The sequence below is a fragment of the Pseudorasbora parva genome, chromosome 2, assembly GCF_024679245.1.
Source record: "Pseudorasbora parva isolate DD20220531a chromosome 2, ASM2467924v1, whole genome shotgun sequence".
Lineage (NCBI taxonomy): Eukaryota > Metazoa > Chordata > Actinopteri > Cypriniformes > Gobionidae > Pseudorasbora > Pseudorasbora parva.
In genome coordinates, this window is record NC_090173.1 from 27273755 (window position 1) to 27301098 (window position 27344).

At 38.6% G+C, this 27344-nt stretch overlaps 2 protein-coding genes across 2 annotated transcripts; both read right to left on the reverse strand.

Moving 5' to 3' along the window:
* Positions 1-681: 681 nt before the first annotated feature.
* Positions 682-15671, reverse strand: rabep2 (rabaptin, RAB GTPase binding effector protein 2). The gene is made up of 13 exons (XM_067414376.1): positions 15390-15671; positions 14742-14891; positions 10548-10636; positions 10003-10371; positions 9554-9649; positions 7808-7906; positions 7583-7693; positions 6481-6559; positions 6280-6291; positions 6088-6143; positions 4923-5021; positions 4715-4831; positions 682-1146 (listed from the first exon to the last, which is right to left on the reverse strand). The coding sequence occupies exons 1-13, from the start codon at positions 15433-15435 to the stop codon at positions 1048-1050; spliced, it is 1422 nt and encodes a 473-aa protein (XP_067270477.1). The 5' UTR covers positions 15436-15671; the 3' UTR covers positions 682-1047.
* Positions 15672-17965: 2294 nt separating this feature from the next.
* On the reverse strand, positions 17966-25682 carry si:ch211-11k18.4 (uncharacterized). Its single transcript, XM_067428909.1, has 13 exons — positions 25601-25682; positions 25370-25506; positions 24937-25048; positions 24740-24833; positions 24559-24613; positions 23310-23450; positions 23035-23195; positions 19380-19478; positions 19128-19273; positions 18849-19020; positions 18654-18766; positions 18272-18356; positions 17966-18198 (listed from the first exon to the last, which is right to left on the reverse strand). The coding sequence occupies exons 2-13, from the start codon at positions 25485-25487 to the stop codon at positions 18142-18144; spliced, it is 1353 nt and encodes a 450-aa protein (XP_067285010.1). The 5' UTR covers positions 25488-25506; positions 25601-25682; the 3' UTR covers positions 17966-18141.
* Between the last annotated feature and the right edge of the window lie 1662 nt (positions 25683-27344).

Consider the following 27344-nt stretch of genomic DNA (forward strand, 5'->3'; position numbering starts at 1 on the left):
ATCTCACAAATAAGCATGACTTCACTAGTAAATTCACTAAACATCAGTAGACTCATATCTAGCCAAAAATTAGGTACACTTAAAATATATATACATAATAAGATATTTTAGTAACAAAGGATGCCTCTAATTTCTAACCAGAATAATTAATGACCTACTTTTTATACAAGTAATAAAACAGAGCCATGTAAAGATGAAAAATATTCAGTATTTAAAGCCATATGTAGTAACATTTGATATTATAGTCTTTTTTATCAATAAATGTTTATTAACAGTACTGTTACTTTGGCACATTTTTGTCTTGTAGCAAAAGATTGCCGATAGATCTATAGTAGTTTATTATAAAATCAATAGAATATTTTAAAAAGTTACAATTGCCCCTAGTCTCCTTCGCCAGCATGTTTTTGGCTTTGATTTTGCTGGTGACAGTTTATATTTATATATATATATATATATAAATATATATGTATATATATATATATATATATATATAAATATATATATATATATGTATATATATATATATGTATATATATATATGTATATATATATATATATATATATATATATATATATATATATATATATATATATATATATATATATATATATATATATATATATATATATATATATATATATATATATACATACATACATACATACATACATACATACATACATACATACAAGTCAGTGTCTATTAGGAAAAAAGGATTAGGGCAACAAGTTAAAACTTACAAACTACAAAACTTACACTGTAGTAGCACTAAATCTAGTAGAGACAGTAGTTAGCATTTCACAAAATTCAAGTATTAGCAATTCCAATTTGTCGATTAGGAATCATGTTTAGCCCATATGTTTTGAGATCATTAGCAGAATTGTGAACCCCTGTGTGCAGGAGCGGTTTAGTCTTCATGTCAATGCTTTTTCTTTTTAAATGTAGGCAGCCCACCTCAGCTTGGCCTTTTCTGAGGACCCCTTGTTTGCCCACAGCCTCTTCTTTTTGGACTGCCCAAAAAGTCACCTGTTCTTATATTTATGGTTTCATGTGGCAGGTAAATCAGTGTATTCTTCGATCTCCTCCCCTAGAATCTGCTTGACTTGGTTTAATGATTCTGCTTGGCGAATCTGCTCCAATTTCACCTGTGAATACAGAGACAGGAAATAAAATGAACAAAAACAAAAACTGTTTAAAATCCATGTAAACTTGTAAATACAAAAAACATGTACATACAAAATCAACAAGCTTAAAATAAATCAAAACCTATCAAAAGTTTGGAAGGTTTTAAAAAAAACTGTTTTCTTTAAAATTTAATTTGTTCCTGTGATGTCAAAGCTGAATTTTCAGCATCACTACTCCAGTCTTCGGTGTCACATGATCCTTCAGAAATCACTATGAATATTTGGTGCTCAAGAAAGCCTTCTTCTTCTTCTTCTTCTTCTTCTTATTGTTATTATTATTATTAATGTTAAATACAGTTGTGCTGCTTAATTATTTTTTTTAATTCAGTTTTTTAAAAACTTCTTTTTCCCAAAATTCTTTGAAGAATAAAGTTATTTATTTACTCATTTATTATAAATACATTATTGTAAATTAAAACGTTTTTATCAATTTAATGTGCCTTTGCTGAATAAAAGTACAAATTTCTGTTTGTAATCTTAATTACCCCAAACCAGGGATGCTCATATTGACCATTTAACCGTTAACTGATAGTAAGAATTTCGACCGATTAACACTACCAATTTGTTTGTTTGTTTGTTTGCTACATGGTTAAAAAACTGTATTTATTAACTCACGGGGCACGTCGACACATGCAACAACACGTGCCGACACAGACATATTTTGCTAAATGAAGCAATGGGAAAGAAGAAGCGTGTGGGACTATTTGAACAGAAAGGGTGACAGACAAACTTGCAAAATAAGCTATGTGGTATTAAAATACTAGCCTGGCTCTGCCCTCCTACGTACTTCCGCTCAATTTTCATTTTCCTTCAGTACTACATCTGTGACAGCAGTGTTTTCTTAGGTTTTCTCCGAACAAATTTTTACCGGTCCAATCAGCGAACAGAGGGAGTGGCTGAGAACAATGACGTTGATGTCATGCACTATTTGGAGTCGTAGTTCAGTAATGGCGGCAGAGAAAGATGCGAATGAAACCATTCATTCTGTTATGGCACCACTGCCGAATATCCAAAAGTTAAAGCTGGAGCGATAACAATCTTTGCTGGGGTTTGTTGGTGGCCATCCTTCCCAACAGGGGGAATTCGGGAAAAGTTTGACTTTCCAGCTCGCTCCGTTAGTGATGAAGGAGTTGCTGTAATCGGACGGTAACTTTCTCATGGGGTCGGAAGGTATTGCCATCATTTAAGTTACAGGGACTGGTCAGGGATTGTATTGCCGTCTGTCTCTCACCACCCATGTAAAAATCCCCGGCCATGTTACCTCTGTATGCTTCTTACAGAGTCACTCCTTGGTTATCCTGGCTGTGTGCTTCGGGTCATTGTCGAATGACCTGAAGAAACACGTGCTGCTGCTGGCGCGGACTCTATAACACCGTGCGAGCCATGTCTTGACAGGCGCGCTGGAAGCCGTTTAACTCCGGAGGGGCTGAAAGTTGGGTCGGAAAATGTGTGACGTCATTATGTTGTCGGTGGCGACCAGACAGGTGTTGTAGTAGAACCCCCCTTTACCATCAAAGAGCACAGACGGACCCACAGCCCCAGATTATTGTTGTTTAAAATTAATTACTTGTTAAAACGCGATCATACCATGGGTGTCGGAAGCAAAACTGTGGGTGGTCTCAGAATTTGTTTTTGCTGGAGTAACATTAGATACAAATATACTATTTGTTATTTGTTTGAGTTATTTGCCCTGCCTTTTGCCGAACTCACGCTACTCCCTTTTCACATCACAGATCAGAAAGGCATTTATTTTCAATAAAAATTAAAAAAATAATAGAAAAGTGAAAAAAAAAAAAAAAAAAGAAAAAAAAAAAAAAGAGTCAAACACCTAATACGTTTTTCTCGGTTAGGGGTAGGTAAACAGACGTGTTGAATTAGTGACGATAAAAGTGAGAGCGTCCAATATCATTGGTCTTTAAAAGTGGGTGAGTCTTGTCCTCACGACACACAATGGTTCCGACGCCAATGGATCATACACAGACACACGTTAATCATCACTCATAAAGCATTCTTTTCATTTGTGTTCATACACATCCACATCCAGCATCTGCCAGGGCTTTTAGTCCCTCATGTGCGCATATTTGGAGAAATAATGATTCATAATCACGTTTGTAAATATCATGTGTCCCGACCTCAGCAGACTGGTGAGAGTAGGCTAAGTTATGTTAACGTTCAGCTCACAAACCTCACGGATGTCGAACAGAGTTTGTGTCGGTGTCAAGGTCAGCGTCGTTGTTGTTTACATACTTTTTTTTTGAGAAGATTTCCCAAGTTTACTTTTCTTAACCGTGTTAGTAGTAACGTAACTCAAAAAAAAGTCTACAGATACGTTTCTGCTGCTTATTGTTAACCATGACCAAACGAGAGTGAGCAGGTGATAATGGTGACCAGTGTTGCCAACTATTTTCCAAGGAAAGTAGCTAAAGCCTGCCAAAAAAAAAAAAAAAAAAAAAAAAAAAAAAAAAAAAAAAAAAAAAAAAAAAAAATCGCTAAATGTCGCTAGATGACGTCATGCGCTAATTAGAATATTAGTGACGTCATCACGCCGTCCTTGCGTTCAGTCTGCCTGACGTTTTTTCTCTCCTAATCATTTTTTTGTCATACAATATATGATATAGTGAATTACAAAAAAAAATTTATATGTGTAAAATCTGAATTGAGAAACTGGATGAACTAAAGCTCTGTGATAGTGAGTAATATAAGTGATAAGCACAAGAGATGGAACTCATCATAACTAATTTATTCAAATATAAAACATTAAGTGAGAAATCGATGGCAACCTTGTGTGCTCATATGTGTAGCTCGCTCATTCACGTCTGTCAGCTGCTGTCTGTAGGCGCGTGCAGCTCCCCTCAGCCATTCACTGAACAGGGCAGACGCAGAGAGAGGTGTGTGTGTGACGGCAGAGGACAGTACTGGCGACATTTGTAAACTAAAGTAGCTGAAGTTTGTCCAAAAAGTCACTAGATTTGTCGCTAGTCGCTATTTTGAAAATAAGTCGCTAGAGGGGTCTGAAAAGCCGCTAAATAAAGCGACAAAATCGCCAAGTTGGCAACACTGATGGTGACGAAAGGAATTATTAAAATAATTATTAATTAGTTTATATCTTATCCACGGCCCATTATTTTAATCCCATTAAAACACAGTATGTTATGTCAGTCTATTTTAATTTATTTTATTTCATTTCATGTTTTAAATACAATACAATTTTAGTCCACAGCCCCCCACCAAGGGGGCTGATGCTATAACGAGGGGGGCTGCAGCCCCCGCAGCACCCCCCTTCCCGCGCTACTGTGTCTTGACAGTTGCGCAAGCTACTATGGTCTCATATAGTTTCCACTAGCACAGAACATCTCATTGTTTCTTTTAATTAATAAAATGAATACAAAACGAAGGAGAAGCCTAAAAAAGGCCCGAAGCCGTGTTTTGTGCCATCAACAATTGATTATGTCAGCAGAGACTGGAGTGTTTATGCAGAACAGATAAAGAAGAGCAAGAACTTCATGTTGATCCTAAATCAGTGTTGTACCTGCAGTGATTGTGACAGCTGCACAAAATCCTTCTGCACAGCCTGACTAGTGTCTAATTGAGAGCGCAGACTGATCACCTGACTGCGAAACTCTAAACACTGCTGCTGTAACACCCCCTGAAAGATGAAGAGAGATATAAAGGACTATATCAAATTAAGTTATATTCTTAATATAAGTTGTATAAGTTATACAAAGACGCAGGTCTACCTTCTCCTGGATGTGAGATTTGTTCTCTTTCTGAAGGTGAGCAAGTGCCACCCGGAGACCTTGCACCTCCACGCGACACTCCTGCAGCTCAGCCTCCAGCTGCACACACAGATGACATAATGGCTACGTTCTCACTAAAATACTGGCATCCCTCATGCATGACAGTGAATAGCATTTGAAACGTCTCAGGTTAATCACGTAACCTATGTTCTCTGAATAGGGAACGAGACGCTGCGTAATGACGCATATGAGGTATGCCCCTGGGCGTGCCGATTGTCTGAAGCCCTTATAGAATCACGCCAATTCATTGGCTGATGGCGCAGCGCCGCCCCTCTAGCTCATCACCTTTGAGCTATACTGGCGCACGCGCCATCTTCTCCCCAGATTTCTCTGCCGAGCAAAATCTTCAGAACACAGTTCAAGATATTTTATATTTAGTCCGAGAGCGTATCCAAGTGTAAAATCAAAGTAGTCCATATGTGACATCAGTTAGTTAATTAGAATCTCTTGAAGTATCAAATACATTTTGGTCCAAAAATAACAAAAACTATGACTTTATTCAGCATTGTCTTCTCTTCCGGATTTGTTTTCAAACCTCAAATAAAGATTACCAAACGATTATGAATCAGCGGATTGATTCATGATTCGGATCGTGTTTGAAACTACCAAACTGCAGAAATCACGTGACATTGGCGATCCCAATCAATAAGCTGATTCATAACCATTTGAATCCTTATTTGAGGTTAAAAAACAAACCAAGAAGAGAAGAAAATGCTGAATAAAGTCATAGTTTTTGTGATTTTTGGACCAAAATATATTTTTGATGCTACAAGAGATTCTAATTAACCATCTGATGTCCCATATGGACTACTTTGATGATGTTTTTATTCCCTTTCTGGACATGGACAGTAAAGTGTGCATAGACTCTTGGACTAAATATAAAATATCTTAAACTGTGTTCTGAAGATGAACAGAGTTCTTACGGTGTGTGTACGACATTAGGGTGAGTCATTTTTGGGTGCACTAACCCTTTAAGTCCAAATGGGATGACATTTAAAAAAAAAATCTTGATGGATTGAATTGAGGACCTCAAAAAAAAGGGGAGGGTGGTTAATATCAGCTAGTCCCACAATAAATAATAGCTAACAATTAAAAGCAGGCATACCTTTTCCCTTTGGATCTGTATGCGGTCCGTCTCTACTGTCAGGCTGGCAAGTTTGACTGAGTGAGAGAGATTTTTATCACAAGGTGAAAATGGGCACAGTTTTATGGTAATACACTAAAATATCAACACCTACCCTCAAATAACCACTAGAATCTACACTACTGACTGAAAGTCAATGTATACATGACTTACCTTCCAAAACCTCTGGAGGAGCAGATGTGACGAGAAAGATGAGGAGGAGGCGGCAAGAGAGGAGAATACATGCGATGCAGAGAAAACAAACAAAAGCGTCAACAAACAAACATAAATGTATAGCTTGAATGCGATGCAAATAACTTTAGATAAAAGCATCTGCCAAACGCATAAATGTAATCATATATAATAAAGACAGACCGCTCTCCTCTGTGCGTGTCTCCAGCTGTTCCTGTAGGTTGACTATTTCAATACGAAGCCTTTCCTCACAGTGAGCTGCCTATGTAGAGATATACGGTGACTTAAAGACTCCTTAATGCACATACACACAACATTCAATTCTTCCAGACCTCAGGGGTGTATTCCAGACAGCAGGTTATGTGCCATACCTGGGTATGTTTAAGATCAAGTAAGTGGATAATCTTAAAGGTGCACTATGCAACTTTCCGTCCGCTAGAGGGCGCCTATTCAAAACAAAGGCATAGTTTGATGACGCCAAGTGTGAGTGAAGTATCTTGGGACATGTGGTCTTCACCTCACGGCCGGTGGAAAATAGGACTCGGCCAGAAATTATGTTCATGGATGTGGTTATTAACGTTACTGTAGTATGAAGCATAGCAGCACAGCGTGTTGAGAAGCTGAGCACGGCCGCTGGAGCAATTGTTACAAAAAACACACGGCTCACGAGCACCAGGACTTTTATTATGATGGGACAGTTGCCCGCACCATTTCCGCTTTTCCGGTAACGAGTATAAGGTGTAATGCAGATCTGTTTATCATATCAGATACATTTAAGTATGTTTAAAATTATGTTATGACGTTATTCTGTGTGTTCGCTCAGCGGCTGCTGTGATGCTTGTTCACATAGGTAACTTTCAGGGTATGCAAGAAGCCATAGCAACTTACTCTCTTAACATAACCTGCTCCGGAGCAGGTTATGTTCCTGGGTTAGTTTTTTAAGAGGTATTTAGATGCGCATTATATAATTAATAGTAATATTGATATAAAATGTGTTAAAGAGTGACAGTTATAATATACAAAACTAGTATTAATTTAATTCTAAAGCACTATTATAACAAGGAAATGTTTAAATGTTTATTCAGTTGTGTTCACTGTTAACATACTCTGGGTTGTCTGAACTCTCGGATGCATTTTTGGAACCAGCATACCTCGAGTAACCAAGGTTTGGGTTAATCAACCGGGAGTTTAAGGTATGTGTGATGGTAAGCTAACCTTGCTTTCTGTAATACCCCCACTGGTCTCCTTTCGTCCAATCCGCTTGTAAACATACACACTCGCATACCTCTAGAGTTGGACTGTGGGGTGGAATGCTATTTTCATCCACATCAGTTTCTTCACCTTTCAACTTGGAGAGTTCATTACAGACTCTCTTCTGAGAGTAAGACAGCTCTGCCTGGGTGGAAAAAACAACAACATGCAGACTCTTAAAAAGCTTGTGATCTCATTAGGATTTTGGCCCATGTTGTCCTTCTAAAGTTGCAATTTGATTGGACAACCTGCTACTCACCAATCTGCTCTGAACTGCATTTTGTGACTGGCTAAAAGATTTCTGTAGGTCTTGAAGGAGGGCCTCGGAAGTCTGCACCTGAGACTGAAGCAATGACAACTGCAAAAAACAAAAACACAAAAAAAAAGATATCAATACATGAGAATTTGCTTTGCATGTAATCATCTGGAGATGTCATTTCAAAGTGTAGGCCCAGAGAAATTAAACTACATAAGAATATTGTACATGTTAAAAAGTTTGGGGTTAGTTAAGATTGTTTTATTTTTAAATGTATACATTTATTAATCAAGAACACATTAAATTGATCAAGTGAGAGTAAAGACTTATTTCAATGAAATGCTGTTCTTTGGAGTTTTATTAAATCAAAGAATATATTGTTTCCATAATAATATGAAGTAGCTGTGGAATTCCAAATTGAAGTATGTGTTTAAGCAGTATTTGACCTTCCTACTGAGATCTAATCTATGTGTAAATGTTGACAGTCTTAGCTCTAGTGGCCTGGGGCCTGTTCTTCGTACGTGGCTAACTCGGTTAGCTGGATTTGATTGTTGACGATTTGGCTTGATCTCGGGTTGTTTGGTTCTTCGAAGCTCATCTTACACTTGCTGTCAAAGCAACAGGTCCGTCAGCTTAACCCTCCTCGGGATCAGCCTTATTTCATGTAAACAGGATTAGATTGCATCTTGAGGTGATACTTAAAATCTGTCCCAGCCACTGCTACTTTATTACAAGAGTTCATTACTGAACCAGGGGCAATAATAATTTAAAATAATAATAAATATAAAAGTTTATTTGAAAATTATATTTTAATGTTGTGTAAAATTTGTGTATAAACCTATAGACACAGTCACTTGATTAAGAGATTTACTTGTGAATTGTGAATGGAAAAATTACTTTATAGATGTATTGAAGGTTTACACACACTGTGCAGTTAATCTCTGTCGTGCATTAATGTGAGTGATGACGGATAATATGGGAGTGACTTGATGTCGCTCAAGAGATGCAGATCGTATGATCTTGACTGTTAAGAAACTTTAATTAATATTGTCACGTAACAAATCTGCTTCAAATTGAATTAAAAATGAAATTACAACAATAAAATAAAAAATGTAAAGTGTGTACAAATATTATAAAATTGTGAATATAAATAATTGTGAATCATGGTCATCAAAACAGTGCACATTTAATTTATCTAACTTTTATGTTGGTTAGGTCGTTTGTCTGTTTCCTTATAAAGGTCCAGAAATTAGTTTTTTCTTCTTTTTTTTTCTTTGACAAGTTTTTTTTGCCAGGTGGCTTTATTAACAATATGATGTCATTACGTTGTCTTGATGCCAGCCAATTGCACTTGGGCATTTTTAAAACATGGGACAGCCTGCACACTCACTTTCTGTCGCATACATGCGCTCTAATGGCCAAGACCGCAAGGACAATATTTGGACAGGACGCGTGTAAGGTCAATACCTTTGAGGGCTTCCCACGGAATGCCTATATAATACAATTACAACTCCCTAAGTGACATCGAAAATACACTTAAGACTTGAAAAAGGCTGTAATTGCCATTACAGGAATAAATTACATTTAAAAAAAGACTAGAGATAAATCTTACCGACCCTAATGTTTTGAACAGCAGTATATTTTTTATAAAGCTGTCTCTCAGACCATTTCTGATTCTTACAAAGGATCTTGTGTCTTGATGCAAAAAAAAGATCTGTGGCGAAAGACGGGAACTGAGAGTTTCTGTACCTGTTTTTGTGTTTCTGTGCTTTGCACATCCAGTTCTCTCTCCAGATCAGCTTTCTGCTTTCGAAGATCTGTGACCTCGTCTTGAAGCTCTACAAGCTAAAAATGGTATGGTAAAAGATTCAGCAAGTTAGTTGAGAAATGGTGGCATTATGCATTGACATCAATGATCTCTAATGCACTGATTAACAAACCTACAGCACAGAAATGTCACAGTTTTTAAATGAAGTAAATGAGAATAAGGACTACACTCATGAAGAGCAATTGCAATTTATGAGCCAAGAACAACTACAAAAACTTTGTAACTTTTCATTGCCGTTATATTTTGTTGTTTATACATTTCCAGGCCTGGTAACTGCAGTTTAAAAAAATGTCTGACACCATTGGAAAGGTCTGATATCATAGGTCCATGGATATAGGAAACCTGCTAGAAAGACTAGAAGTATACTGACATGTCCTTGTAATTTGTCCCAGTCGGCATGCGTGACAAGCCTGTGACCTGGTGGTGGCAGGTAGATTGCTTCAGGCACAAGCGTTCCTGTGGACACCAGGGAGGCGGTATCATCTTGAGGGGGCGGATGTCGGGGCATGGAGGGTGTGTCCAGAGAGAAAGAAGACAGGGAGGCAGAGTCACAATGCTGAGGAAAGTAGTCCATCATAAGGCCTGTTGTTTCTGTATCTGACGTCTCTGCTAACAGCTCCAGTGGATCGGAGTCTGACCCTGAGCCCTCATGGTCAGAACCTCGCGGAGGAGAGGAGTAACCCTGTACTCCCTCACTGGGGGGGGAGCTACCCTCTAGCTTGCCCTTTTTAGAGATGGCCTACATGCACAATGAGAAGTGAAAAAGAATGTAAAAGAGGGACATTGTGCAATGTAGAAGAAGTGCATTGTAATACAGAATCTGAAAGAAGTTTGTGATAAAATACTTGTCAAAAAACCTTGGATAACAGAGAGGGGAAAAAAGAAAAAGGAGGAGGGACACAGAAACACACTAACCTTAGTGTCATGGGACAGAGCGGCTCTCCTCCACTGTGCTCGCTCTGACTGCAAAGTAGATATTCTGGCTTCATACTGAGCAGCTGTTTCTAAGTTGGGAAAATAACAGAAAACTGGATGTGAAGGAAATGGAATCAGTCAGAGTAATAATAAAACATTTCCTGTCGCTTCTAGCTCTTTGGGTAGGTAGCGAATCAAATTGTAAATTAACCCAACTTCTGAACTGTGACACATCAGAACATGACTGCTTATCAAACAAACAAAAAATATTATTGTATCGATTGCATTTACATTAATGCATTTGGCAGATGCTTTTTTTCAAGTGACATACAGTATACGTTTTACATCAGGTCAGTTCTACGCTCTAATGTTCCTGAGCAACTGGAATGCTTTTGTTAATCGGATTGTGAAAAGCAAGTGTTGCATACAGGAATGGAGACAGATTTAGAGCGACAGGCTTTAAAATACGTCAGCAGTACATTTTGATTGAAGATAACAAGGTCATTCTGATGCTACTGCAAAAGGCTCTACCTTTTACAATTTCATTTAAAATGGAAACACATCCTCCTCTTAATATATGGAGTTAATAGGCTGAAGAAAATTAGATTCTCACTCAAAGGCTCCTTAATATAGCCTGTATTATTCTCTTCTAATTTTATTTATCTGAAAATTATTTTATTTTACTGTTTTATTGTACACAACGGGTTGGTTCTCTTTTGTTTATAATATTGTAGTTTCAACTTGTGGTTAGTGAATGGGCTGGTAATCTGTGCACTTGATAGTCTGCGTAAAAATAAAAAAGATAATGAGATCATAAAATAAGTATATGCACATTTCACAATAAAACCGACGACCAGAAATATAAGGAATAGTTCACCAAAAAAATGCACATGCTATAATAATTTACTCTGCCTCATTTCAAACCTGGATGCTGTTATGTGTCTGTGAAACACTAAAGTAACTTCATAAAAATATCATAAAAGTAGTCCAAATGACTGTCAGAAGTCTTCAGATCTATTATACACGCTTTGTGTGATGAACAGACAAAAATGTAACTCATTTATTATTTTTCGATTACATTGACTGGCTCGCAATAAAGAACAGCAATAAACCAGAAGACTGAGAATACAGTTCCACATTTTACAGACTCCTTTAAAGAAACCATAAAACCAAAAATCATTCCTCTTATTTTTAATGGCACTTTGCAAAAACACAACCTTGTTTCTGAAGCGAATTTCCTATAGGCTAATAGGTTTGTAAACATTTGGGATGGGCACATATCAGAATTGCAGGAAACCCAATCGCGACTAGAGAATTACACGGATACGGTATACATAAAGATAGATATAAAGCAGCACTAGGTAACTTTTCAACCTTCATAATATATTTTTTAAGACTCTTGTGATGATAAATCGACTTGCAATAGGTTGAATGACACGTCTGCCATAGCCTGACGGGGTCTGTATCGTTTTTAATCATACTTTTAAACTTCGGGTTTCGGGTAGTAACCCGAGAACAAAAAGAACTACAAAATTCGACTGCTTTACGGCATATACGTCACTTCCACCAACACCCACACTTCCTTAAATTCGGACATGCGAGCCCAACTTTGTTCGTCGGATAATATAGTCATGTCCGAAGCAGCACAGACAAATAAGAAAGAAAAGGTTTTATTGGAGGAAAGCAATAAGAGGAAACAAAAAAGTGATGGGATTAAAGGCAGGATGAGGATCAACATGTGACCAGCGTTTGCTCGTCGGCGTGAGCTGAAGGAGGCGTGCCCGACCGATGCTGTCCTGCTTGTTACGGTGAGCTACCACTCAAACATTGAACTGAAGTATCATACAGATTCTGTAAAACGGTAATCAATACACTACTATAATGACGCTGGCTTGTAAACGTGAGCATCGTGATTATTTGGCGTTCGGAAAAAATAAAACCCATGAAATTATATTCATATGACATGCTGAAACATATGCCACTGACTGTACCTGGGATGAAGACATTTCACACGCGCCGCCAGAAGAACATCTGCATGTGAACTCCTCTTGCAGAGTTCAGGGGAACTGTTAGTGCTGCACCAACCCGCGGCGCCACTTTTATGAAGTTATTTGGGCCGCACCGCACCACTGTATATATTTTTACAACCCGCCCCGCACCCGCGACCATTAAATAGACATACGGGGTCCGCGGGTTATGAGACGACCCACGCATCACTAGTTCAGGGCTATCAGGGTTGTCAAGTCAACAAATGCACGCGCGATGGCATCCCCTGTTGTAGGATGACAGATCTTACGACAGTAGTTGAGGACATTATTTTTTCCAAACTGTAGGGGGACCCCGAGAGCAAAAGTAGCCAATTGCGGCTTTAAAAAGGTTTACATTGATTAGATGTCATTTTTCAAAATGTTGTCCGCATATTACAACAACTTGTCACCCTGCGATACACACTGTTATTCCATGAAATTGACGTTAGTGAGTGGGATAACAGATCTGTTTGCCATAGCACCTTGTCAGTGGTTAAACACAAAAACGAAACGGCCAAGTCTCCAGTGGACAGAGCTATATATATTTACCTGATCAACACTCCAAGTGTACAGACCTATTTTCTGTTTGCAAACAGCGTTGACTTTTTCTCTCGCAAATCCGAGTTTATATCTCACAATTCTTAGAAGGGAAAACAAGTCTACTCGTGATTCTGTCTTTTCCCCTGAGAATTGCTAGTTTATGTCGCACAATTCTGACTCTCCCCCTCTCATTAATATAAAGTACAACTCACAACTGGGAGACAAACATGAAAATGCAAAAACAATAGAATTGTGTGATAAAAATGTTATAGGCTTTAAAAGTTATCTATGCAAAATATTGATGTTACATTTGTTAAATATTTCATGCTGTAACTGCTATGCATGTACGTACCATATGAACTGCATATTATGAATATTATGCAGCCTTACTTTTTAGATCAAATTCATTCTTTCATAGTAGACTAATCATTGCAGGTTATCAGTCCAGTCTTTGAAACGTCTGCATTTAGCTTCAAACGGCCTCTTCAACAACTGTATGCTATAAAAATTAGGATAATATATTTGCATTCCGATTCTGACACCCAGTGGCACAGCAAAAACTTGTTACAGCTATTTTTCTGCCACCACTATGCGTGCAGCTGCAAGTGATGTAACTAAGGCCTGCTCCAATTTGATCTATAACAACCTCTTTAGTTTTTGCTGTATGTGGCGTGAGTAAGTCAATTCAAAGGATTTCAAACCACCTCACACAAAAATCTGAATATAGCCATAATATCTGAATATAGCCGAGAAGCTACTTCACTCAGACAAATGTTATCTAATTGCAGATAATTGATAATAACTCAATAATTAGAAAAGACTATTGCATCTTCCATTTCATGCTGACTTTAAAAGGACATTCCACCGTTTTTAGAAATAGGGCTTATTCAACTTCTTTCCTACATTAACATATGTGAGCAAATGCATTTTTGTCTCAGTGTATGGATTGTTTTAGTTTGGCAGGGTCACCACTAGCTTAGCTTAGCATAATGAATGGAATCCTATGTTGCCAGCTAGCATGTCCCGAGTAAAAGTGATCCAAAACCCCCAAAAACCACCAAATTACTTCTTGTGGCCTGTGTATTCATAACGAGTACAAATAGCGACGCAGATTCAGACTAGGCGTTTTCCTAGGAAGATATTGACTTGGGACTATATTATGGGGGAAGCACAGGCAAAGCACTGCTACTTGGGCGTTGAGATATCACGCAACACATTGCAGTTGCTCAACAGCCAGAGGACGTGAGGATGAGAGCCGTGATATATCTTTGACATCTCTGCGCCCAAGTAGCAGTGCTTTGCCTGTGCAATTAGGTTGGTGTTTTTTTTGTTGGATCCCTTTTACTCGGGACATGCTAACTGGCAACCTATGATTCCATTCATTATGCTAAGCTAGTGGTGACCCTGCCAAACTAAAACAATGCATGCAACAAGACTAAATGCATTTGCCTTTATATTTAAATGTAGGAAAGAAGTTGAATAAGCCCTATTTCTAAAAAGTGGAGTGTTCCTTTAAAGCCAGTCTGTGGCATTTCTGAGTCTTACATACAATAGCTCCACTTAGCAAATCAGCAATCCCCAAACTGACTTGTGCTTTTCCTCCACCTTAGACCGTACTCCTCCTCACCTCTCAGAGCCTCCTGCAAGGACTGAATCTCCTGGTCGCATTGTTTTTGAAGTTCCTGCAGCTCCTCCTGTTTGCTAAGCTCACAGATCCTCGCCACACCCTGCCAGTGTTCCAGCTGAGCTCGGCACTCGATTAGCTCCGTCTGTAGGTCTGCAGGGAAACAACACAGAAGGACTGAAACTCTTCTAAACAGCATTTGTTCCCTTTCTTATCCAGTCTTTTTTCTTTTTTTTTATAAATAAAATTAATTGTTTTTTTAAACAGGTGCATCATATAAAAGCAGGTGCGTAACAGATAAGTGACATACATAAAGGAGCTCTACTTCATTAACAAGAGCAGATTACTTTATTTGATTTGTCCAATGCCTCCTCAAGATTAAAACCTGACGCGACATGTCCGTCTTATATTGATCCAAGTCGCAAACACCTGTTGACTTATGCTGCATGCTTTGCTGTTGTTAGCACAACACTGTCCATAATTAAATCCACATAATGGAATGAGGTCTGTACGCTTTATTTATCATGTAGCGGCTGCTACATGATTAACGTTACTTGCGGGTTTATTCGCAAAAATCTTTTGACAATAATGTTTAAATCGACAGAAACCTTTATAATTAGACTGTATTTAACATGTACTGGTTGTTCATACCATCATTCTCCTCACTGCGCGATGCTGGTGTTCCCGACACTTCCATGGTTTCACGTCATTTGTGTCGATATTTTCTTTTCGTTTCGATCTTTTCCCCTTCGTCCACATCCGTCTTCCTTTTCCTGTGTGAAGTGCAGCAGGGCCGGGCTTCAACAAACTGCACCAAGAGTTCAGGAAACAACTTTCCCCGGTTCAATCCAGCGGATATTACCTAAGCATCCTCCCTAGAGCCACACACACACGCGCGCGGGTTGTCTTCAAATCTAGCGAGCCGGCTACACAGAGCGCGCTTTTTGGGCCTACAGATGACTAGGTGCGCGCCTGTAATGTTGTCTAGATAGGCAGCTCACTAGATTTTGAGGCGGATCCAAAAGGGATGTGGGCGATCCAAGCAATCCCATGCAGTCTTCGTTGAAAATATATGCATATTCATGACGTTAAATGTTTTCAAAAATCATTTTGTCATTGCAACGACAAAAACGAATGAATAAATAAATAAAAATAAATCGACCGCAGATTATCAGACGGTTGATTTTACGTCGCAATGACGACGTAAAAACCAATACAAATACGTACACATTTATATAAATGTTTATTTATACAATCTTTCTTACACGAAAGATTGATTTACAATAGGCATATTGCTATCGAGATACTAATGGTTTCATATAATAGATTTTACTATTTTAAGTGGCAACCCTTTTACTAAACAATTATATCTAGCTGATTTTAACCCTTTAATTTTTTTACGGTCTATGATTTTAACCCAAATATTTTCCTGCAATTTGAGTACATGCAATTTACTCCTTAGACCTCCCTAACAAACAAACGTTATGCCTTCTTTGATTTTATGTTGGTTAAGTTAGTGAAATATTATTATACTTGGTCACAATATCAATTAGACCTATTTAAAACTTAAAAATAACAATAAAATATACAAGAAATATAAACAATATAAAAAGAAAATAATATAAAAAAATATAGAAATATTAAGAATAATTAAGAAATATAAACAATAAAAAACAATACAAATATACAACATATAAGAATGAGATATGATTCGAATTTACTTAAAAACTATTTCTATTGTTCATGATACACGATACACAATAAAAACAAAAACAAAGATTTTGGTATGAAAATTGCAACCCACTGAAATACAAAAATCTAGATAACGTTCATCTTCAATTAATTAACTTGTCTGGCCAAAGGGAGGGGAAGAGGTGACCAACAAACCTTGAAAAGATCTAGGCACTTACATGTAGTTATTACTCCTAAATATTTAAAACTATGAAGAGCAACTTTAACAATGAAGCACCAATTGGTATATCAGAAATTGGGCAGTTTTAAGGTATATCTTATAAGGTTTATAAGGTATATAGACAGACAGACAGAAGTCTAGATAGATAGACAGACAGAAGTATAGATAGACAGACAGAAGTACAGACAGACAGAAGTATAGACAGATAGATAGACAGACAGACAGAAGTATAGATATACAGATAGACAGAAAGAAGTATAGACAGACAGACAGAAATAAGTATAGACAGACAGAAGTACAGACAGACAGAAGTACAGGATGAAAGGATGGATGGATAGATAGAGTTTTCAGTTCAGTCTGAGAGAGTTCATATGAATAACAGAGGGGACATATTCTGGGTTATACTACCGGTCACAACTGTGACCGTCTTCATTTATCTGCAGCCTGACAACAGAATAAAACACGTATTCATATATAATTTCAATATGTATGGATAGATAACCCTTTTATAATGTGTGCAAAAAATGTATGAGCTACTCAAAAATTAACAAAATTTTCCTGTCATTTCTGAGCTTTCACGTTGTCATTGTGTTAAGATGGCAGTACCAAGAAATAAGTGTGTGTGGTCACATGACAAAACTACACAACAATGTTAGACCTGCCCAGAACTCATGTAGACATCTTAAATGTGTATTATAAATGAAGATTTGCTTCATAATAGGAGTAGCTTTTTAATACCACACAAAAATATGCGAGGAAAATTTATGGTCACAATTGCGAACAGTGGGGTAAACACTCAAAGGCCTGGCTAAGACATTAAACTACATTTGTGTCCATTACAAAATATATACAAATTACAGCAAAGACTCTGAAATCTGATTAAATTTATATAGAGTTAGGAATCTGACCTAAGGAATCGTTACCTTGAATGTTGCTGAATGGCAATAAAACCAAATTCTCACGTATTATATTTTATTAGCACAATAGCAATAAATTGACATAAAAATGTAGGAAACTATGGTATACAAAAGCCAGATTCAATATTTCTATTAAAATTGACAACGATGTGAAAAAAATACCAATAGAATCTCATGCCATTTATGAAGGGATCCTCATTCTTCAGCCATTGTGGTAATTTACCATTACGTACACAGTATTTTAAGTACAAGGCAGAGAAGAGGAGGATGCCTTTAAAAACGCTAATTCACAACAATATGATCATATTGCTGAGCATTAGGTCTCATGTGGCCCTTCAAATAACATTTACAGTACAATTGTATTGCAATGAGACTTTTTTTTAAAATAAAACACAGTATTGGTCCACAGCTCCATCATTATTTAATGCTGAAAGACAGAGCTTAAAGAAGCAGCAGCGTGTAACTAAGTGCCCATTAAATAGCTTATCTGTGTCAACTACATTAGATGAATGAGTAGATCCAGTTTAGTGGTACTTCTGGGTGCTGTGTTTTTCCTTGAAGTGTAGATTCCCTCTCAGTTCATGTCCTGATCACCCACACTCTGACGCAGGTACTCCTCATAGAGATTTTTCTGCAGAAACATACAAGCAAATCATTAGATGAGTCAGTCCCCACTGTAGCCATGTACAAAATGCACACTATACCTTTTTTGTCTTGACAACCTCCTGGACATATTCCAGTTTTTCTTGAAGTTGTCTCTTTTGTTTCCCAGAGAGTGTTGATTTAGTCCTAAAATATGAATGAAAAGAAAAGAAAAATAAATAAATAACTAAATTCCCATGCTACAGAAAAATATGATGAAGTCCATAAAACTTCTGCACTAAATTCCAAGACCCACAAAATGAGTATAAAATGAATTAATAATAAAACTGCTTTTTGTGATTACTGGAGCTTGACTCTGAACATTCTGATAAATAAATCCAAAAAGCCAAACTTAAGAATGAGAAATGTTTTAATTTGTGATTGAACTACACCAATCCCTTTAAATTACAAGTGTCTGCATGTCCAAGTTCATGTTTTTTTCACCTGAAAGAGAAGCGTGCAAGGAGGAGAAAGATGAAGGACAACAGCACCAGTCCAGCACAACTGTACAGCTGCACTTCCACTGACAGAGTCTCAAAAGCCTTCACTGCAGGAGCCTGAACACAGAAGCAAACACTTATATCAGTATCTAAAGAGAATCACAAACACACCTACACATGAATGCATATACATACTTACCACATATAGTGAGAGTGCCTCTGTGCCTTTATTACCCAACATGAGATCCAGCACTTCTCTGGAGAGGCTGCCAAGCACCAGGGCGACAAGCAGCAGCAAGGGCACAGTAAAACCCAGCATGCCTAACAAACAACCCTTTAAACGTGCTCGACGGTTCTCTACACTGCAGTGCCTATAGAGAGTTAAACACACAATGGCAACTGTAATAGTACACATTTGCAATCTAATTAACATATCCATTGAAATTACAGAGGAAAATCCAATCTAAGAATGCACTACCTATCATTATGAAGCGTCTCAGTGATGGCCTCAGTGATGAGATTACAGTCTTTCTCCAATGAGTTAAGCGTGTTCTGCACAGTCTGATTAATGGTCTTTTCTATAGTCCGACACACCTCTTCAATCTGATTGACACATCGGCTGGGCTGATGATGGAGACAGTGAGCAAAGATACTTTAATATTCTTTATTTACAAAATAAGAAAAAGCTGTTGTTGCATAAAATTGCAAGGAGCTAAGAGGTTTACGAAACCTTATTAGGGTTTGGAACGTAGATGGTGGGCATGTCAAAGCCACACTTGTTGAGTCCCGGACGCTTGCAAAGCTCCTGTACAATCTGCATCATAACTCTCTGAAATAACCAAGAACAACCATTAATGTTCCATTTCCATTTCCATTTAATAATTTAGCAGACGCTTTTATCCAAAGCGACATACAAAAAAGGGGAGAGCAATAGAAGCAACGAAACAAACAAGGCCAACAACCTGTAAGAGCTGTAAGAAGTCTTAATTAATTAGCACAGTACACTTTTTTTTTTTTATAGCCATCTACAATAGCCATCTACAATAGCCACCTACAACAAAAACTCACGTACGCAAAATACAGAACACTGGTTTTAGATAGCCATGATAACAACCCATTAGGACTAAGGCTGTTGCCCCAGCTGTTGTCGTTAATGCAGATTCAGTGGCCCAATGGGTTGGTTTTGTATGGCATTCTAGCTAAACGCGCAGCAATAGGCATCTGCAACAAAAACTCACGTACGCAAAATACAGTACATCGGATTATGATAGCTATGATAACTATGTAACATTCCCGTCTGAAGGCACAAATCCGGATGAGAGACGTAGATATGATCCAGGAGTTTGCGCTTTTTGGTCGTTGCTGTGGTGATCAGTAAGTGCTATTCTGTATTGATTGGTGCAATTGGAAAAGATGTGTCTTAAGATGTTTTTTAAAAATGGCTACAGACTCGGCAGCACGAATTGAGATCGGCAGGTCATTCCACCAGGTGGGAACGGTCCAGGAAAATGTCTGTGAGAGCGATTTCATGCCTCTTTGGGATGGAACCACGAGGTGCCGCAAGCTTCTGGAGGGTGTGTAAGTCTGAACAAGTGAGTTTAGGTATATTGGTGCAGAGCCAGTGGTTGTTTTGTAGGCGAGAACCAGTGCCTTGAATTTGATGCGAGCAGCCATTGGCAACCATTGCAGTCTGATGAAGAGAGGCTTAACATGCGCTCTCTTCGGCTCATTAAAGACCACTTTCGCCACTGCATTCCGGATCAGCTGCAAGGGTTTGATAGTGCATGCTGGAAGGCCAGCCAGAAGAGCATTACAATAGTCCAGTCTGGAGAGAACAAGAGCTTGAACCAGGAGTTGTGCAGCCTGTTCTGATAGGAGGTGTCTAATCTTTCTAATGTTGTATAAAGCAAATCTGCAGGACCGGGCTGTTATGTGGTCAGTAAAGTTTAACTGGTCAATCAATCACAACTCCAAGGTTCCTGGCTGTCCTGGATGGAGTTATGGTCGATGAACCAAGCTGAATGGAGAAATTTTGATGAAGTGCTGGGTTGGTTGAGAAAACAAGTAATTCTGTCTTTGCAAGATTGAGTTTAAGATGATGCTCTTTCATCCAGTCAGAAATGTCTGTCAGACAGGCAGCGATACGAACACTGACTGTAGGATCATCTGGTTGAAATGAGAAGTAGAGTTGAGTGTCATCAGCATAGCAGTGATAGGAGAAGCCGTGTTTCTGAATGACAGAACCTAATGATGACATGTAGATGGAGAAGAGAAGTGGTCCAAGCACTGAGCCCTGGGGAACCCCAGTAGCTAGATGATGAGACTTAGACACTTCACCTCTCCATGACACCCTGTAGGACCTACCACAGAGGTAAGACCTGAACCACTGGAGAGCAGTTCCTGAGATCTCCGTCTTCTTAAGTGTTGACAGGAGGATCTGGTGGTTAACTGTGTCAAAAGCAGCAGACAGATCCAGCAGAATGAGCACTGAGGACTATGTTCCATAATCAAGCAGTCAAACAAAGACTATTTTCCTTTAAAGAAATTCTCCTTTACAGTTCTTTAAAACAGTCACATGCACTTCCTTTCAAAGGTTTAGTGTCTTTAAGGGGGGGGGGGGGGGGGGGAATGCTGTTTCATGCATACTGATCATTTTACACTGTTAAAGACTTGGAATCCCATTCTAAACATGGACAAAGTTTCAAAAGTTAAGGTGGACGTTTGACGGGAGTATTTCTTTGTCAAAAATACTACTTCCGGTTAGTCATAAGGTTCGGCAATTTTTTTCCGATCATGGGTCCACTTGACATTAAAAGGTCGGAATTTCCTTGTATGGGCCATACGGGCAATTCTACCGGAAGAGCGTGAGAGAGAGAGCGAAAGCAACAGGCTACGCCCATCAAAGCGCTGGCTCGTAGGCTGCGCTGCACAGGTGATGTGACTTCAAGAAATTACAATGTCACCAAAAAAGTGCGTTTTTGGTTGCCAGACCAAGACAGTCCTGTACAGATTGCCAAAAAACCCAGCGTTAAGGCAAGAGTGGATGTAATTTGCTTTTCCGGATCAGCAACTGAGTTGCGCAAAGGTTTATGTCTGTTCACTGCATTTCGGTGCCGACTGTTTCATAAACAAGGCCCAGCTCGACGCCGGATTTTCCGATCGCCTAATGCTGAAGGATGGAGCAGTCCCAACGATAAAGGTCCCAACGTTAGAACCGCAGGCGGTGAGTAAGACTGCTTCAAATGTCTGTGTTTTTGCCTATGCTCATCAAGTAGCCCAAACATGATCACGTATAGTTAATTGATCAATGGAGCATGCGATGTGTAGTGCGTGTACATTTGTTTAGCTGGCCACTATATGTGTAACTTTATGTTTGTGTATTGTAAAAGCACTCCAAACAACAATACACAAAGAGTGGGGAAATATGTTGAACTAAATAAGCACGCTTCCTCATTCAAATGCGCTACTATTCCGTGTCTTTCTATGTAAACACTAGCCTGCCGTGCAAAACCAGTCCGCTTACTACAATTGTCTAACGTTACACAAACCACGCGTAAACACACACACACACACACACACGTGCACTTCCCACATGTACACCTTCAAAGACAAAAATACGACGATATAATTCAAGTATAAATATGTAAATAACACAAGCCGCTAAGCATATTATATAGTTAGTGTATAACTTGTACCACATAGAGACGTCCTACTCTAGTCGTTTTTTGCTGCTGCTCCTGTTCAACTGCAGCCTCTGGGTCTGATTCCGGATCATAGATGTATGGCTGTATCTGATTAAAAGCCATATTTTTATTTTGAATAAAGTTTTTCCCGCTGTTAGGGATGACACAGCTTTACGACGCACTCGACTCAACACAATAGCAGCGGCGTGCACACGTCATTATTTAGCTCCGCTCACACGACACGCCCCCACTCGCTCGGCTTTTTTCAGAAAGACTCGGAACAGCGCATCTTTCTTATATAATTATTAAAAAAATAAAGACTTTTCGGAGATATGCAGGATGCAATGCTACTCTATAGGTACTCAAGATTGACATGACACTGACTGAAACTGAGTGTTTCACCCCCCCTTTAAGATTTTTTTTAAAAATAAAATTAGTTTAATTAGCGAAGACAATTTTAAACAGATTGAAATCATAGTAAAGATATTTATGCTACAATGCTACAAATATTTTGTAAAATTTGGTGTATTTAGTGTCTAGACTAGAATCTAGACTTTCAGCTTTCCCATCACAGTAATAAATAGTTTATTTTTAATATATATAAAAAATATGAGCATTGGTGTGCAGAAGAGAATGGCACTGGAAGTGTACATGCAAAATAATACGTAACAGTGAAGATTAGTGTGTATAAGAGCAGTTTACTTGTCGATCAGACTCTCCTCCAGCCTCATCAGCTTTACTGAGATAAAAACGAAGACGGTCCCCTTGCTTCTCATTCAGTTTCTCTACAATGCTGAGTGTGCGCTTGCATAAAGCCTGTCCCATTGGGTCAAAGAAGACCAGAATCAGGTCACAGAGCTCACCTAGTGTAGTCAGGTAGAATCGTAATACAAGAGACATGTATTAGCATCATAAACATGCATGCATAAAACAATGTCAACTCCTAAACACACAAACAACTATAGACAAACACACACCGAGCCACAAAATAGCTTGGTCCACGTCAAAGGGGTACTTCATATCTCCATCCACCAGACCAGGAGTATCAACAAAAGTCACCAAGCTGAAACGCTTCTGTCGGGAAGTGCAAATCTCAGTGCCGAGGTATTCTGACACCCCTGAAATCGAGAGAAAGTTGCGTTTTAGACACAGATTTATGCACATATGCAACTGAAAGGGGAATTCTGAAATCCACTGCCGCTTCAATATACCTGTATATAGTACATATATCCCAATTAACGTCATAATCAAAACCATAATCAATATTTATCTTCCTATATTATTATAATGATTCTTTCCAGTTATGATTATGCTTTATGTTTCTTGTTTTCTAAAAGTGTATATTTGGTCTCTGAGGAGTGACTGAGGGTCTGGCCTAGAGATGTGTGATGTGTCACTAAACACTTGCAACAAGGTCGTGTCAACCCCTAACATGTCAGGAGTGCAGAAACGGGGTTTGCTCACTTAGCCCGGCTTCCAGATATGAAATATTGATTTGTCTTTCATTTAATTTATTATAATTTATTCCTTTTACTGAAACACTAAAAAGTCAAGATGAATATTGCCTCTTACTCTTGTGTGTCCCTCTCACTGAAAGAAAGCACATGTTATCAGTATGTTTTGGTAAGATCTGGTTAGAACTGGAGCCTAATCAGCTCCAACCTTGGAGAGACTGTGTATCTGTGTATGTGCGCAGTATTACAGATCAGTGTTGAGAATTAGGGTGCCCATTGTACACCAGAGATGGGTGGACTTGTTCTGGGCAAGCTGGCGCCTGCTCCAGTTTCGGAAGGTCACTACAGGCCTAATTCCAGGGAGAAAGCGTCGACAAGTGACACGTCTATGGAAACGTGCATCAGATTTATTGACATGAGTGGAAATTTACCATGACTGTGCATTTTCTCTGAGCCAATCAGAATCATCCACATTGCAGTAATGACGTGGATAAGACCTTGAAAACAGTATAACTGTTGGGACAATTGTATGTACGATAGGGCGAGGCAACGAGACAGTGAGAGAGGGAGCGCGGCCTACGAACTCCTTGTGAGACTTGAAGCTGGCTTCTGCTTTTGAAACTGCAAACTATTCTTAAGTACATTTTTCTTTTAATTAATTGCAATCCTGACTGTCTTCATTTCTTCACTAAGCTGTTAACCCCTAACACAACATCAAAATAAAAGGTTGTACCCCTGCTTTTAACACCCCGTCCAAAATTCAACAACAAACCTTTAAACTCTTGCAGTGGTTTGAAGTGTGGATATAGATGGAGCGTTGCATTCCCCTAAAACCACAACAACAGTGGTTATACAATAAAAGGTGAAAACACTTATATCAGTGAAGCCATTTTCATTCCTAAACCACATCACACAAAACTTTCTTGCAAAATGTATGGGACGGTCATACTTACCGTGAGCGACTCCCTCTTTCGCCCACTGGTAACAAAGCTGAAGCCCTGTGTCTCTATAGCAACCCCTGTCCTTTGTATATGCTCCTCCACATACCTGCAAATACAATAAAAATATGGGTTACTGCTTGAAGAGTAAAAGTGTGTGACGCTTTCTTGGTCTCAGAGTACATGGTTGTAAGACATGTACATTAGCCTACCAATTGATAAAGCTGCTCTTTCCAGCTGAGTGGTTCCCCATCAACATCACAGTTATCTTTTTCCTGGGAGGCAGCAGCGTCACCCCAACAGTTTGAGCAATTGTTATTAGTCCTATAGGACAAAAGGAATTAATAGTTAGACAAACTGGACTGTAAACGAAAGTTTATTTTTAACCCAGGTTCAGGGGCTGAGTACATTTTAAAAAAATCAGATGAGACCTTAATACAATGAATTACAAAAATAAAAAATATAGTATATAATGTAGTGTTTCTGGCACTAATAAATGCCAAATCAACAGGCGTTTTAGCTAACAGTTATCCGGCTACCGATAGCACTTCTCACCCACGCCTGGCTATATATCTAATTCCTTAATACCTGACAAAGCACATAAACGAGTAAGTAGTCGTCGTTAATAAAGGATTTTTCCCTAACCGCTCTCCGGATGGATGTACATCTGATGGCAGTCCCGTAAGATGCGCTCGTCGCAGGACACACTGCCAGATATCGAGTCGGCATTTGCAGCACTCCTGCTTTTGATTTTTCCGGACATCTTGATGTAAAATTATGGGCTGTAATAAAGCAACGTTTTTTTATCGTGTACAACGTAAACTCGACCGGCAAAAAATGTATGAAATGTAAGAAACGGCATAGATTATTACTCACATCCAAATGAAGTTCAAATCGGCCCGGTCTGCTGGGTAACGTTGGCCACGTCACCGGTGTTCGCATAGCATTGTGGGAGTTGTAGTCTTTATTATTCCGTTTCGCTCGTCTTTTTCTGGTAGGCTAAAAGGTATAAAGGCGGTTTTTTGTTTCCGCCTCCCTAGACTATTTATGAACCACGTCGTCTGTATACCATAAGATAACGATTCATAATTTGGGAGTTAAGCCCACTTCGAGAAGCTCGTGCAATTATTTGAAAGTAATTTCATTACAACTGTATGAATGGGCCATGTTAATCAATATATATATATACATACATGCACACACACACACACACACACACACACACACACACACACACACACACACACACACACACACACACACACACACACACACACACACACAATTATTAGGAACATGTTTGACCCCTTTCGCCTTCAGAACTGCCTTAATTCTATGTGGCATTTAAACGATACCTAATTGGCACTAAGGGGCCTAAAGTGTGCCAAGAAAACATCCCCCACACCATTACACCACCACCACCAGCCTACACAGTGGTAACAAGGCATGATGGATCCATGTTCTCATTCTGTTTACGCCAAATTCTGACTCTGAATGTCTCAACAGAAATCGAGACTCATCAGACCATGCAACATTTTTCCAGTCTTCAACTGTCCAATTTTGGTGAGCTCGTGCAAATTGTAGCCTCTTTTTCCTATTTGTAGTGGAGATGAGTGGTACCCGCTGGGGTCTTATGCTGCTGTAGCCCATCCGCCTCAAGGTTGTGCATGTTGTGGCTTCACAAATAGCTTTGCTGCATACCTCGATTGTAACGAGAGGTTATTTCATTCAAAGTTGCTCTTCTATCAGCTTGAATCAGTCAGCCCATTCTCCTCTGACCTCTAGCATCAACACGGCATTTTCGCCCACAGGACTGCCGCATACTGGATGTTTTTCCCTTTTCACACCATTCTTTGTAAACCCTACAAATGGTTGTGCGTGAAAATCCCAGTAAGAGCAGATTGTAAAATACTCAGACCGGCCTGTCTGGCACCAACAACCATGCAACGCTCAAAATTGCTTAAATCACCTTTCTTTCCCATTCTGACATTCAGTTTGGAGTTCAGGAGATTGTCTTGACCAGGACCACATCCCTAAATGCATTAAAGCAACTGCCATGTGATTGGTTGTATACTGTAAAAAAAATATTTAGAAAAAAGTTACCTGGTTGCCTTAAAACTTTGAGTTCATTGAAATTAAAATGTTAATACAATGACATTTTTTTGAGATTTGACAACCTTTATTAAAATATTTTGTAAGCACATTGGGTAAATGTGTGTGTTTTATGATGATGCAGTGAAACATGCCAAATAGTGCTAGTTTCATGATTTATCAAAATTTTTATGTTGTTCAGATACAATAATATTTTGAGTTTCTATTGATTAAACAAATTTCCTTCACTGTATCAACTCAAACTTTTAATTTCAATAAACTCAAAATTAAGGCAACCAGGTTACTTTAAGTTAAACCAACAAAAAACAAAATTTTTTACAGTGTACCATTAGATTCAAAAAATAATGCATTAATGAGAAATTGAACAGGTGTTCCTAATAATCCTTTAGGTGAGTATACACACACACACACACACACACACACACACACACAAAAACACAATAAAAAAATCAAGAGACCACTGCAAAATTATAAGTTTATCGGGTTTTACTATTTATAGGTATGTGTT

Excerpts from the sequence above, each read along its gene's own strand:
- rabep2 (XM_067414376.1), bottom strand. The coding sequence starts at position 15,435 with ATGGAAGTGTCGGGAACACCAGCATCGCGCAGTGAGGAGAATGATG. Across the intron at positions 7,907-9,553 it reads GCACAGAAACACAAAAACAG|TTGTCATTGCTTCAGTCTCA; the intron begins GTACAGAAACTC and ends TGTTTTTTGCAG. Across the intron at positions 7,694-7,807 it reads ATGCAGTTCAGAGCAGATTG|GCAGAGCTGTCTTACTCTCA; the intron begins GTGAGTAGCAGG and ends TTTTCCACCCAG.
- si:ch211-11k18.4 (XM_067428909.1), bottom strand. The coding sequence starts at position 25,487 with ATGTCCGGAAAAATCAAAAGCAGGAGTGCTGCAAATGCCGACTCGATA. Across the intron at positions 19,479-23,034 it reads GAGGAGAGTCTGATCGACAA|AGAGTTATGATGCAGATTGT; the intron begins GTAAACTGCTCT and ends TGGTTATTTCAG. Across the intron at positions 18,767-18,848 it reads AGGCACTCTCACTATATGTG|GCTCCTGCAGTGAAGGCTTT; the intron begins GTAAGTATGTAT and ends TTCTGTGTTCAG.